Here is a 15858-nt window from a genome sequence, read left to right as displayed (position 1 = left end):
ATGTAGTATAAGTACATGAATGCTATAAATAAATTAATTAAATAAAGAATAAGCGTAACAATTTATTTATTTATTTGTTTCACAAACTTCTGTTTTGTCTGTTTAAAATAATATACAATAAATATAGTTACTTAAAACTACCTAATGGGTCAAGTGATTAGCCTATGTGGTTTCGGATCCCGAGGAACTGGCTTCGAATCCTGGATCCCTGGATCTGGAGTCCTGGGAAAACCCAGGGCTCTCTGACTCCGTACCAGTCATCTTAAGGATTACTACGAATTATCCCCAACTTCCTATTATTGTTGTTTATCGCGCAAGAAATCTGTGGGTACAGCCACAGAAACAGAATACATAAAAAAAGTACAAGATGTACAACTCTGAAATAATTAGGTAGATAATTCAAGTTTTCACGTTAAATGCCCCTGTGTAAGCAAGTAAATAATAAAGTAAACATTTCACACAAAACTGGTAAAAATAGGTGTTTCAGAGATATGACAGACAAATATTTAGATAAAACAAATCTCTTAATACTTTTTTTCTGACTCAAAATGATGTTGATGTTAACATAATTTTATTACGTACTTACTGAATTATTTATTTTATTTATTAGTTCGTACACAGTTACAGATAAGGTACCTAGCCTGTAGGAAATTATGACAAAGGAAAAAGTTAAAACAAGGGAAAGAACAAAAATTTAATTTATACGAGTGACAGATGAATATATTATAAAGTACTACTAAATACTTTTCTTTTTCCATTAAAAACTGTAATGTATAAGGAAGGAAACAAAAACATTATAATAATATTTTACTTGGTTGGATTATTATAGACAGTGCTCAGCAGTGTCGTATTCTAGCTAGGCTAGCAGGGCCTGGCAAATTGCTACAGACACACCGACCGAAGGGGACCACAGGTCCAAGAGGCCGTAACTTCAAATCTCACATTTAAAAATATATATCTATACGTGAGCTTGTCGGCAGCGGCAAGATTTAGAACAGGAGTAAACTATCATTGTTTAGGTTACGTAGTGCTTAATTACCTATAATAAATGATAAATAACAATATAATGAAAAATAAAATCAATACTGAACATAAGGCAGTGTACGGAACCATAATATCCCAACCGGGTTATAATTGCAGAGATTGGTCATTCGGTGTGTTGCTATGTCAGAGCGGACTCTTTAACGCATACTAGGTATGTCTATGGTTGTACAGAATGTGTAATAGTATATCCAGTGGTGCAATTATACCATCTGAGGCTCGTGGCAAATTCATTGAATGGAAGTCCCAGAAATATGTTCATCGTCGTTTTAATTTTTTTTTCTGTCGGGCCCTTTTTAGGTGTGGGCCTGTGGCATTTTGCAGCCCTGTCAGTTACGCCAGATGTGTATCTATAGGTACCTACTGATAATTATATCCGTTCTTTGTTATAAATACCTACATAAGTATCTAGAATCAATATTTCTCGAACATCATTCCATATTTCCTTGTATTTTGATCGTGCAAAATTTATAGAAAGGAAAATCGTTTTCATGTGATGTGTAGGTACGAGTATGAAATTCCATGATGAGTTGCTAATGAATAATGATTAACTTGATGACAATGGGAAATTTGGATACAGCAACAAACAAGAACTTACATAATAGGTATACAATATCTACATAACATACCCTTAATCTAAGCAATAACATTATTTTTCGTTGCATAGAACCTCCAAAGTTCCTCAGTGCCTGAAGACGAAAGTCTTCGAACAGTGCGTGTGGCCAGTGATGACTTACGGATACTTGGTCGCTAACTATGGGCCTTATTCAGCTTAAAGTCACACAGTGGGCGATAGAGCGAATTATGGTTATGGCCCCACTACTAGGTGGACCGCAAGTGTGTTGCAGGGTTGTTGGGAGCTTGCCTGCGTTGTGTTCGGATATCCATGCAAGAGGCTTATGTCCAGCAGTGGACGTCCATCGGCTGATAATGATGATGTGTAACCTAACCGTAACCTTATTTATACATATGTATTGTGTCTGTACTAGGTCTTGTGTTAAGTGATAAACATTTTCGAACGTTAATCATAATCCTCGGTAGTATAGTGGTAAGTATCCCCGCCTGTCACGCGGGAGACCGGGGTTCGATTCCCCGCCGGGGAGGATTTCATTTTTTCTATTTCAAGGTTTTTCTTTTATTGATAATAATAATTCATTTTTAATTTTGTTAATTCAATTTAATTTTTGTAAAAATCAAACAAAAATGAAAAAATGACTAGTAACAGTCCATGGTAAAATCTGAAACACTAACATTGGTAACAGCGCCATCTATACGTTAGTGCAAAAATTAAACCAAAAAGTCAGTGGCCATAGACAAGAATAAATTCGGTCTTCAATAATGATATACAATACTAAAATATAAATTATATTTATTTAGGGTTATCCGTTATCTTAATATAAATTAACTTACAATTCAATTTTTATTGTAATATTTTGATAGTTAAGTAAAGTAAAGAAGTAACTATAAAAAAATCAATACCAATTTTTACCTGTGGATGTGCTGTGTAGATCTGTTGAAATGTCAGATAGATGTCAAATGTCAACGAAGGTTTTCGTTTCACACTTCCAATTTTTCGTTTCATTCGCGCTCGATGCGTCGTCTACTGTGATGCGTTATGTTGCTTTGACGGCCCGTTGTCTATGGGGAAGTCTCGGTCGTAATAAATAGTGGCTTTGCATTTTATGATCAGTGAATTGAGAGGAATTAATATATTTCTATGTATGAGAGTGTATAAAACAACTATTTGAATATGGCTTTGGAGGGTGTAAAAAGTGAAAAAAGTGAGGAAAACAACGTCAACGTACCTGACGGCAAGCCGAACGGGATAGACAACAAAAGTAAACAGGTAGGAATCGTATAGGATTTCTTTATTTTCTCGCGTATATATTCGCCATTTCCACAACTTTTCATACCTAATATTAGCTAAGATTGATGCTTTATTTTTCTATGTCTGTAATTTGTATAATTCGTGTAGTAGTGCAGTGTAAATGTAGGTTGATATATTCGATTCGCTCATGGTGAGGCGAAACGGCATAATTTTTGCGCAACACTCCGCTACTGCGGGTTTTGGCCGGGCACCTCGATATAGGTGTCACTGTGGACACGGATATGACCTATTTTATGTATTTCGAGCTTATTATGAGCACTTTGAATATAAAATTTTGCTATATTTACTGACTCCTATATAGAGCAGATGTAGAATTTTTATCAAGCTCTGTCAGTCTAGCATTTTGATATTGTACATACTTTGGGTCATGATTATGTAATATAGACAAAAGTAAATTTCTTGCTATATCTACTATGTTTATCTATTCATTATTCATGTAATACATCTATGGAAACTATAGTTGCTAAAAAGCACAGCAGTAAAAATGTATTCACTGTTTAAAAGATGTTTGCTCTACTTTAGTGTTGCCTATATGACCCATTTATCTAATGCCTATATTGAAATTAATATATTTTTTTTATTAAAATAGACAACTTTTTATTTTTTACTTTGTAAGTAGTGAGTTATGTTTGGTTTTTAATTTACTTATATACTTTTTAATTTAGCTGTATCAAAAACCCATGTTTTAAATCATTATTATTTAAAATCCTTTTAATTATTTTATATTTCACATATCATTTATGTACATATATAATCTTATTATAAAAAATATAATTTATAAATATAAATTATTTAAAAAAAATTTTAAAATATCTTCAATAGTACATAATTAGACCTCTTACAGTTTTATTATAAGTACTATATATTATGGTTGGTTGAGTCAAAAATAACTAAATTGCACTGAAGCTCCTCTAAAAGGAAGTTGGGCAATGAAATCAATAAAACTAATTACAAAATATCCAATAACAATAGAGATTAAATCAAACCACATCACAGATATGGCCCATAAATTATTTGCCTACAATAAATATTGAATAAGCAGGTTACATTAGCTTTGTAACAGTGGTGTGCACTTAGTGTTGCCAGGTGTCCGGATAAAGCTGGACATAGTTAGGCTGTTCTATTCCGTGTCTGACCAAACGGTGTCTGGCTTGTCCAGCTTTTGTTAGGCTTTACATTTTGCAAGTGAACACCGAGTGTTTGTGGGAACAAAATTTACGGTAATAATCAAATGTCAGGCCCAGCTTTTAATTTCGGCAACCTGGCAACCTTCTGTAGAGACTCAATACAAACCTACATTGGGCCACAGAATACATAGTTGAAGAAGGAATTTTACAATTTATACTTACACTACCCTGGTTAAAAACCTAAGCACAACACTGTACATCTGTAGTCAATAGCATTGGGCTCTGTGAAGCTTTTCTTTGCCGTACATTGAATGTATGGCTTACTAAGATATTTGCCTCTTTTAATCTCCTTAGGCTTGTAAAATAAAGTGATACAATGAAAATTCAAGGACATATTAAAAACAATGTCGCAGGCATGTGTTAATAAGGCCACATTAATTGACCTGGTCTAGTAGCCTGATTATCTGGAGTCACATTAATATGTACATTTGCATTTTGAACTTTAAATAATCATAGTTTGAAAAATTACTCAGTATAATATCCTTTGTAACTATCTAAGACCTACATTTTTACATTTCCTCTTTATATTATGAGTTTAGTTAAATATATTACATTTACTGAGATCTATAGGTATTTGTTTTTCTTATTTTTATTAGCACTAACAGCCTAATCAAAGTACCCAAGAAAAGAAAAATGTCTAAAGTGGAATAAAAAATAGCAAAATAGGATACTTTTGTCCGTATCTGTTTCTGTCTGTCTGTTTACTCCTAGCTAATAAAAAAAAAATATTCAATGCACTTACTTAATAAAGTCCACAAGAAATAATAAACTAGAGTAAAACACTTAACAGTATCAACATCTCCGATTTCTTTGATTTGTGAACAGCCATCAGTTCCAACGTCTTTCACAGCCGAAGCCCTAGTCTCAAAGGGAAGTCCTTTAGAGAGCTATTTCCTTACATTTTTCTATTCCTACAGATAGTCTATGAAAGAGTTTACTATATATTATATGGAATATTAATTTTTGTACATATGATAGATAATAACATACGGCAATCAAAGACACTGGACATTTTTAAAAATGCCGTAAAGTCTCATTATCTGGTGCAGTAAAGACGATCTGTATATATTATTTCTTTTCAATATAAGGTATTTATTAGTATATTTTGATATGTATTTTATTCATTATTGTAGGTATTTGTGTAATATTGTTTATGTATTAGGATGTAAATTATTTGTATGTATGTGTATTACTAATACTATGGTTATTTTTGTTTTACGCCACCTGCTGATGTCCTTAAGTTTTCCTAAACCGAACCGTTTTTGTCTTTGTGGTGTGCAAATAAAGTATATTTATCTTATCTTATAATATAGATATTTTTGTATAGTATAAAAAATAGAGTTAGATTCTGTAGACCTTCATGATTTAATATAAGCTAAAAGTTGGTAAGTCAATGCTGTTGCCAGCTTTGCTCTTGTTTCTCGTTGTTGTAAGTTACTTACAAGAGACAAGAGCAAGGCTGGCAACAACATCAACTAATCTATATATCATCTAAAGCTGCCTACCATACGTACACTAAGTATGATAAGCAGCTTTTGAATTTGAACCATAGTGGTTTAGGGAGTTAGCAGGTTTCAAAGGTCTTTGGAACCTCAATCATCCTAGTACAATTTCTTTGAGAGTATACAAAATTCAAAATTCATTTATTTCAATTAGGCTTACTTTACAAGCATTTTTGAAATGTCAAGTTATGTTACGATTTAATTTAATGGTTGTAAGTAAAGTCGAAAACTTGAAATCGAGAAATCATGTCCCCAGATGTCATCGTATTGCGACAAATTTTCAAGAAAACACTGTTAAAGATTAAACTTTAACTACCTTATTTATAAACATGGATTGGGATTAAATCTGAAATTTCTTCAAAGTAAAGTGAACTTTAAGCAGTAGTGATTAGGTTTGCTTTAAAGAAAATGGGGATGATGACTAGGTTTGAATATATTGATTTTTATGATACAGTCGGGTAAATAAGGTCAATGTTAACTAATTTATACATAAAAAGCAAAGATTGTCTGGATATTTGCAAAATAAATGAGATTATAAAATTTCAAAAACTATTAAAAATATTTTATCGTAATTAGATGAAAATTCATACAGTTTTAGCTTCCTTACATTAGATGTGACATTTTTTAATATATGAACTATAAGCATAAACGCACAAATAACAAAGATATTAGTAATTTTGTTTGAACGCGCATACAAATCTAACGATCATTACATTGCCTATGACGTCATTATTTCGAGCCATTTTGTATGGAGCGTTTTTCAGGGATCCGCGGCAGCGCCGCAAATCTGACTCTTTAAATCCCTGTAGCTCCGAAAGTAATGATCGCAGATACCCTGTTCCTTTTACAAAATTGCTTTACTATTGGTATACTCTTAATTTATATACAATTTAAAAAACTGTCATCATCCCTATTGAGGTTTAAATCTTAATCCATGTTTATAAATATGGGGGCAATCTGGATATACTCCATATTAACTTCACGCACCATTGACAAATTTGCGGAATTAAATCCGCATTGTAAAAAAATTGGCGTCATTTCGTTCTCGTTTATTCAAAGCTAGGATAGATCCTAGCTATTGTCGTTCACCCCACCCCTTCTGTCCCAATTGCGAGCGCAGTCGGGGCACGTAAACATCTGCTGCATTGTTGCACTGTATTTACAATAGCACGCTCTTAGCGTAGGGTTGCCACCCTTCTAGATAACTGTAAGATGGTGATAGTAAAAAAAAATAAGTAATAACAAAAATGCTTTTGCATTGCCATTCATTTTAATTTTTAACATAAGAAGTGAGAATAAAATTGTAATCATTTGTAAATAAAAAATAAATATTAAGTTATATTATTAAAAAAAAATAATATAATCCAATATGTATTATTTTTTTATATTGAGTTATATTATTTAAAAAAAAATAATATAACTCAATATAAAAAAAATAATACATATTGGACTTTAAGAAACTGAAATAATTTAGAGTATACTGTTAAAAATCGAGCTTCTTATCTAAATAATACATTATTAAAGCACATTTTCGATTTTAGTTTTTTTTTTTGGATAAACCAATCCGAAGATATCAATATTTTTCCATTTAGATGTATATCAAAAAAGAGGATATTCTAGTATTTTTGTTTAATTTTATTTGGTGTCAACCCCTTTTTAGTTAATAGTAGTAATTTTAGTTTGTTTATTTCTAGTAAGCATAGTTTACAAATACTTTTTGAAAAGCCAACTTTGGTCTGTTTTATCGGTCCAGAAAGCATGCACAGCTGACAAGAATTTCAATAGTTGCTTTTATAAAATATTTTTTAATAAGTAAAATTCATTAAGTATACTTATTGTGTTAATTTGAAAACCGTTCCAATTGCGTCCTTAGAATCTTTGGTATTAAAGATGTGGTGCGGACAGCCCTAACGTACATTTACGTGTATGTAACGCGCATTGTCGGGCGCGTATGCAATAATTATACGTTTTGTGTAACGGGAGAGCGCTGGAAGAATGGTCTGCCTTAATTTTTACAGTTTTTTGTTATGGCTCACGCGGCTGCTCGGTGTTTGTGCTCTAACTAGATTCCTTTGTTTCATTTTTATCCAACGTTGGGATTGTTAATTTAATATAAAAATTATAACATTGTTATTTCAACGAAATGGCGGTTATTCGCATTATTTCGTAGAAATAACCTTGCTACTAAATAAACTATCAGATCTTCGCGATTTTACCCGTGTAGTGTAGTTCATTTCTGTTGGAATACAGGGATAAACTATAGCCTATGTTACTTTTTGATAGTGTAGCTTTCCATTGGTGAAAGATTTTTCCACCAATGGTCCAGTAGTTCTTTTTATCATTAGCATATACTAATCATTGACGGGAGGCTGGTGGGAGGCTTCGGCCGTGGCTAGTTACCACTTTGCCGGCAAAAACGTACCGCCAAGCGATTTAGCTTTCCGGTACGATGTCGTGTAGAAACCGAAAGGGGTGTGGATTTTCATCCCACTTCTAACAAGTTAGTCCGTTTCCATCCTAGATTGCATCACTTACCATCAGGTGAGATTGTAGTCAAGGGTTAACCTGATAGAGAATAAAAAAAACTGATCCAATGATTCAGAGATCGAACGTACATTTCTTTTTTTAATTATTGGTCGTGACTGACAAATATGAAAAAGGTTTTGAACTGCGGCTTGGTACGACCACAAACCATTACAAGGGTGAAGGGGTTTCATAATATTTATGTCACCCCGATCACACGTTATTCAATTAAATGGCAACGCTATCAAATGTCCGCGTTGACTAATACTGGCTGAACGTTGAAAGGTTTCAGTCAATGCCCCATTTACGTTACGAGTTCAGAGGGTTACGATTAATTTAGATACGAGTAATTTAGTTACTATACGAAATAGTTAAAATTATTATTATTCAATATTTACTACTGTTATTACTGGTACTGGTACTCGACTTAGATCGGAAGCGAGATGATCTTAAGCTTCGTCCACCTGCCGCAATTCCATACAATTACTGTGATGGTGTGTTAACTTGTGCCCTATGTAGTCGTACTTTTAAGGCCAAAATAGGGTACATTAGTCACTGGAAAGCACACCAGAGAACTATCCATCCGAGTTCCTTACCCAGACTTGAGGAGTCAGAAGCATCGCTGTAGCCGAAATCAGCTTTGAGGCATCATCATCATCATCATGATTTTCGGCAGTAAGCCACACCCAGTGTTTAAGAATGACGAGCACAGGGCGAAGGTATTTAGGTGGTGTTCCTATCGTCCTCTACAAAATCTTGCCATATTATGGGTAATGGTTTTCCAGTTGTACACCAAACGACAGGGTAAGACTCAGTGGCCTTCTTCTTCTTCTTAAGGTGCCTCTCCGACTAGCGAAGGTTGGCAGTCAGTTTCTTGAACTCGTCTCAATCCTTCGCGAGGCGAAATAATTGTGCGGCGCTCGCGATCCCGGTCCACTCTCTGAGACTTTTCCATACTGACGACTAGGGAAAATAGTGCAGTGGTTTCCCGTTGCCTTCTTCAATGGCCTTAACAGATTAAAATAGCTAGATGTGCATGCTACATTTTATGAAGGAATTTTGAAAAATTTCTTTATGCTAGTACTACAAGTAAGTACAGTAGCTATTTATGGTGTTTAGACTGTGGTTGCTTTGTCATATTATAAAAAGTATCCTACTTATATTACAAACGCGATGCCAAAGCTACCTACCAACTCTTCTTCCTTTTCTTCTTCTTTCTGGGCCGTTTCCGCAATTGGCCATTTGATTGGCCGTTGTGTACGTGGTCCTCCGGTGTAGGTTCCCCCTGGATTCACTCCATCCAGCCGAGCTCGCTCCAGAAGCTTAGCAGGCCGCCCAGGTCGCCGGTTCCACCAACTCTATAATTGGCTATCGTACCTACTTACTGTGGTAAGAGCATAATTGCTGACATAGTTTCAGCCTTCAGGCTATCGCGGCTTTTGTTTCTGTAATGCCGCCGAATGTCCATTATTGTTGTACAAATATGATTATTGTACTTACATTACTCAGAGTCACACAGCGGGCGCTGGAACCAGCTATGTTAGGATCTTTGCGTGATCGAATCAGAAATGAGGAGATCCGCAGAAGAACCAAAGTCACCGACATAGCTCAACGAGTTGCGAAGCTGAAGTGGCAATGGGCGGGGCACATAGTTCGAAGAGCCGATGGACGTTGGAGTCCCAAAATGGAATGGCGACCCCGCACTAGTAAGCGCAGTATTGGCCGACCCCCCACCAGGTGGACTGACGACATCAAGCGAGTAGCAGGGATTCGCTGGATGCAGGCTCAGTATCGTGATGTTTGGAAGTCCTTACAAAAGGCCTATGTCCTGCAGTGGACGTCCATCGGCTGATATGATGATGACGATGATGACTTACATTACATAGGTAGTATTGGAATATTTTATTTTGTTGCTAGTAAAAAGTATGGGAGTGTCATATTACTCTTTATTACTTCTCGTCTACAAGTAAATATAAAATTAACTAGCTGGCGGCGCGCGGTTTCACCCGCGTGGTTCCCGTTCCCGTAGGAATATGGGGATAATATATAGCCTATAGCCTTCCTCGATAAATGGGCTATCTAACACTGAAAGAATTTTTTAAATCGGTCCATTAGTTCCTGAGATTAGCGCGTTCAAACAAACAAACAAACAAACAAACAAACAAACAAACAAACAAACAAACTCTTCAGCTTTATAATATTAGTATAGATAATATGAGGTATAAACTCCTAACATAATGATACGTATGTTTTTCGGGTATCATATGCCTACAGGAGCATAGAGGTATTCAGTACGCAGTGGATAAGTTACGTAACTTTTTGGTGTTTACGTTGATCTGAACTGATGTCCTTGATTCTGTTATCTGTTCGGCATATCGATCCGTGTAATACTGCGAGATACGAACAGTTGGCCTGTATCTAAGGGGCAAAAGGAGACTGTATTACCGATATCTAGATATTTTTTGCTACTTTTTTTAACACGCTTATATAAGCTTCACTTGTAACTATGTATGTGAGAAAATCTTGGAATCCCAATTTTACCAACTTCCCTTCTTTAGGATCTTCGATTAGGATGAAATTTTGCACAGTTTGCTCTAAGTTCTGATGACAATACATGACTAGCTAAGAATCCAATATGGCGGCCTCCCCAAGATGGCGGACTGACTGTTGGAAATCCAAACAGCCACCCCTGACATCAGGCCCTTTCATTTGAAATCCATATAATGATATCAAATGAAAGGGTTTGCTGTCAGGATTACGAAAAAATAGTCACGTGACTTAAATCCAAAATGACGGACGTGTAGAAACCTAAAGGGGTGTGGATTTTCAACTAAACAGGGCTAACTTGTAAAGAATAAAAATTAACATAAATAATTTAAAAAACTAAAAAACACGCTTGATACCCATATCATGCTTTCATTTTTTTCATGCATTTCACATAGCTTGTCCACCATCTTGGACGTCGTCGACAGCTTGACAAAGTCACCGACATAGCTCAGCTAAAGTGTCTATGGGCAGGGCACATAGTTGGAAGAGCCGTTGGATGTTGAGGCCCCAAGGTGATGGAATGGCGACCCCGCACCGGAAATTGCAGTGTTTGTTAATCACCCCACTATGTGGGCTGAGGACTTCAAGCGGGTTGCAGGGAACCTTTGGATGCTCGAGATCGTTTTGTTTAGAAGTTCACGCAACAGACCTATGTCCAGTTGTAGACGTCCATTGGCTGTTGATGATGATGATGATGATGATGAAGTTGTCGTAATATGTTGTCCTCTTCCATGTTTACCTAGTCCTTTTAAAATCATTTTCCACACCAATAAGTAGGTTTAAAAAAAACAGATTAAAATGTAATAGCGAGTGTTAATATTCGAAAGTCATGGCAAGTCAGGCCCTGATCCGATTGTGTGCAAGTTATAAAAGTCCACAAAATCTCATAACGAAATGCAAGGCGGCGTGCGAGCATGATGTCAGCACATAAAATTATGTCATGTTCACCTTGGGTCATTCACTAGGATATTTACTGTAATGATAGAGCGGATATTGAGATGTTTTTGCGGATTTAGACGACTGGTTAATGTGTTTTTTTATGCAATATGACCTTGACCATGAGCTTAATTCTTTCTCATCTCAAGATGTAGTTTTTAATTGAACATGCAAACTCACATTAGTGTGAGTAGGTTATACAGGGTGATTCGGTCTTTAGTGCGGATATTTTTTTTCGTGGTTCTGTATCATTAATAGAATATAAATCTACAAACAGTTCGATACATTTTATGTAATTTTTTTTTTTAATTTATGTCTCTAAAATAACAAAATAATGTACATATTATTACTAAACAAGATATATTCAGCTTAAAAGTGATCTGATGACGTCCTTTAGGTATCAAACGAAAATAAAATAAACGCACAATAGGGTGACCCTAAAATTCTGTTCAAAAGTAAATAACTTTAGCTAACGATAATTTTGTTATTTTTGAGTTAAAAAAAAAAAGAAAAAATACGTGATCATTAAATTTTGTTTATGTACAAAATATAAAAATATCCGCACTAAAAAAATTTTCTTCCTGTATATAGGGCGTGCTCTTTTAATTATTAGATACCAACTATCTTATAAATATACACTTTTTTATATATTTAATAATAATACCCATAAAATATGATAACAAAACACTAATAAAAATGTATAAAAAAATCCAGCGCTTCTGATGCGAGGCTTTTTAGTGCCCTAGCAACTGGTGGAAATTGAATGATTGTCATTATCACTTTTTATCAATCATTTTCCCCGCTGCGATAAGATAAGTTCAATAACTTACTAGCCAATAAACCATACGCAGCCAGGGCTGTATAGTCCTTTTTCCTCCTATTTTCTACTAATATTATAAACGCGAAAGTTTGTATGGATGTTTGGATGGATGTTTGTTACTCTTTAACGCCGCTACTACTGAAGCGATATGGCTAAAATTTGGAATGGAAATGGATTTTACTCTGGATTAACACATAGGCTACTTTTTATCCCGAAAAAAAAACCATTGTTTCCCGAGATTTGCGAAAACTGATGATTGATGATTGAATGATATGAATGTTTGTAACTCATTCACGCCTCGACTACTTAACTGAATTGGCTGAAATTTGGTATTCAGATATATTATAGCATGGATTAACACATAGGCTACTTTTTATCCTGGAAAAATCCGTGGTTCCCGAGGGATTTGTGAAAAACTAAATTCCACGCGGACGAAGTCGCGGGCATCCGCTAGTAGACGATAAATTAGCCAATTGGCACGTTTCTCTTACACTAAGATCATTGTTTACTCGTAATTATCTTCGGTATAACATTGGAGCTTCGAGCTTGAAGCGCCGCGGGGCTTCTGGTCGCTTACGTATCGAGTTACAGGAAAGAATCCTGTCGCGTTCCGACTTGAGGAACACAATATGGAATTTAATTTGCTACGGAATGCCGCGTTTAGGCGGAGCGTTCGTTCTTTGCTTTTACTATTTTGTTGGCGTAAGAATTTTTATATCGACTTTTTTGTTGCACCATTTTTTTGTTGAGTGTTAGGTATAGCATGCTAACTATAAGAAGATCAGACAGAATAAACAATATGACTATAAGAAAACGTACGAAATGGACAGGCCACATAATAAGAGGTACTGAGAAATGGAATAAAAATATTGTATATTGGTACCCAAGAAACAGCAAAAGGAATCGTGGCAGACAGTTCCAAAGATGGGAGGACGAAATAAAGGCTGTAGAAGGGGAGGCGTGGACAAGGAAGGCGTTGAACCGATCTAAATGGAAAGAAAGCCTCCTCCAGGCCTTTGTCAAAGTTGGGCAAACAGACAAAGTTGCTGGTGTCACCTTAGAATTAGAAACTATATGAAATATGTACTAAACTGTCTGAATAAAGGCTATTATTATTATTATTATTAGGTAAACGTGTTTACTTAGATTGCTTACACTTTACAGGATTATCAGAAGTTTTCATTCTGATTGTCGGAAATGTATTCAATCAAATTATGTATTAAACTAGTAGGCCTGGAAAACGTTGTTTTGATTTATGAAATATTCACTTAGGGGTATGAATAATAGATGGTGGCCGATTCCGATATTCACACAAAATTTCATAAAAATCGGTCCAGCCGTTTCGGAGGAGTATGCGCCATCGCGGTACGAGAATTTTATATATCAGGTAGATGTCGACGTTGATAAGTACTATTTTAGAATTTTAGTAGGTTGGGGTAGGGGCAGGGTAGGGGTAGTTGAAAGTACATACATTTTTTATTCCCGTATTCCTACGGGAACGGGAACCACTCGTGAAACCGTGCGGAGTTTGCTAGTAAATTAATAAGAAGGTTTTTAGAATTTAAACTATCGGAAGTGTTATTCATATTAATTGATTATGAAACACGGCTAAAATTCACGTGATATTAGGTCGGATTACGCCTGACTATTTCGAACCCATACGGGGCCCTTAGTCATGAGCTGGTTCTTCAACCAGCCGTGTTTCTGTGTTAGCCGTGTTTCATAATCAATTAATATAATAAGTAGGTACTATTTTGATAAAGCACATATCTGCGCATCCCGTTAAGAGGGCTATTATCATTTTTTTTTTTTTTTTTTTTTTTAATAAATAATATACCTACTTAAACAATACACATCACTATCTAGCCCCAAAGTAAGCATACAGAGTAGCTTGTGTTATGGGTATTAAGATAGTTGATATTATAATATTCATATACATTTATATACTACATATAAATACTTATATATAATGTATAAATACACACAGACACTGGAAAAAGCCCATGTTCATCACACGAATATTTTCCAGTTGTGGGAATCGAACCCACGGCCGTGGATGCAGAAAGCAGGGTCACTACCCACTGCGCCACGCGGCCGTCAAATTATCACCCTCCCCTAAATATTACGTCACTTTGCGGAATGCTCGTAGTGCCGGCGCCCCCACAATAAGATTCCCTCGACCTTGGGAAATGCCTATTGAAGCGCATTTCAAGAGCAAACCGTACGTGCCGTTTTATGCAAAATTATACCTAATGTGTACAAAATGACAACAATTTAACAACAAAAACAATAGGTTTTTTTATTAATTTCACAACATTAGATTTAATTTAGAAAAATTGAAAAAAGAAGTCTAAAAAACACTTTCTGTACTCCCATTCGTAATAAAACAAACGATTCGTAATAATACTTAAAAGAGGGGTAGGTTAAGTAAGGAAGAAGTACGTTAGGGGAGGTAGGCTAGGGTAGGTGCGGGGTGAGAGTAGGGTAGAGGTAGAGAAGAAGTGTACATAAGTCAAAGCGAAGCTTGACCGCGTCCGCTAGTACGAGTGTGTCAATAAATTGCCAATGGGTTGCCTAAAAATTATCGGTACATCTTTCAGATTCATACTTTCGCTCTCTCGATTGGTGTGGAATTTGTCTATTAACGTATTAATCACAGAATAAGAAATAAATCCATGAGTGTATACAAGCAGCGTTGTGAAGCCGGAGAAACCCATAAAAAAACAAATGTCACGCGTCACACACACACGACACATCCTCAAAATTTTTCATAATTTGTATTTCAAAATTTAACACTAACAACAATTACGTATATTAATATAATAAACAATAATTATCAATAAAAAATACTCTATCTTATTTCTTTAGTTTTTGTGAACATTTTTTTTTATATATAAAAACTTATGTTTTTTTATCTTTTCGCCATTTTTCTTGAATAATATTGAAAGTTCCTGATGAAGTCATTACCTTACAGATAACAGAGTTTTACAACTGATACTTACAACGTTTGTGTATACAAAGAAAGTTTTCGGACAAAAAGAAAAGCGTTTTTCACAAGCATAATCTCATTGCCACTGGATACGTGCGGTTATGAAAGCCTTCTTCGAGTGACGTCAGCTCCTTGCAAGAGGGTGTTGAACAACCCTCTACACGAACGAATTATAAAGTGCTGCGAAACGGGTGGGTCGTAACACCCTGGACACGATTTGCGTGTTAGAATGATGTGCTCGTAGTACCTACTATGTAGTGCTTTCATTTTAGTCGTCTTTGTTTATTTGCTTTGCTTGTTTATTTGCTTTGACGGCCGCGTGGCGCAGTAGGTAGTGACCTTGCTTTCTGCATCCACGGCCGTGGGTTCGATTCCCACAACTGGAAAATATTTGTGTGATGAGCATGGATGTTTTCCAGTGTGTG

General features: G+C 35.4%; 1 protein-coding gene and 1 non-coding gene across 2 annotated transcripts in view; both read left to right on the top strand.

Moving 5' to 3' along the window:
- The first annotated feature begins 2072 nt into the window (after positions 1–2072).
- Positions 2073–2144, top strand: Trnad-guc (transfer RNA aspartic acid (anticodon GUC)). The gene has a single exon. It is a non-coding gene; the product is annotated as a tRNA-Asp (tRNA).
- A 471-nt stretch (positions 2145–2615) lies between these two features.
- Positions 2616–15858, top strand: part of LOC112044040 (ankyrin-1) — a 228559-nt gene continuing 215316 nt past the window's right edge. The window contains exon 1 of the mRNA XM_052889378.1: positions 2616–2887. Coding sequence (XP_052745338.1) covers positions 2792–2887 — 96 coding nt within the window. The 5' untranslated portion in view covers positions 2616–2791. The remainder of the gene's footprint in view (positions 2888–15858) is intronic.

Source organism: Bicyclus anynana, chromosome 25, assembly GCF_947172395.1.
Source record: "Bicyclus anynana chromosome 25, ilBicAnyn1.1, whole genome shotgun sequence".
NCBI lineage: Eukaryota > Metazoa > Arthropoda > Insecta > Lepidoptera > Nymphalidae > Bicyclus > Bicyclus anynana.
The sequence above is the reverse complement of the archived record's forward strand: the minus strand, read 5'-3'. Positions and strand labels throughout refer to the sequence as shown.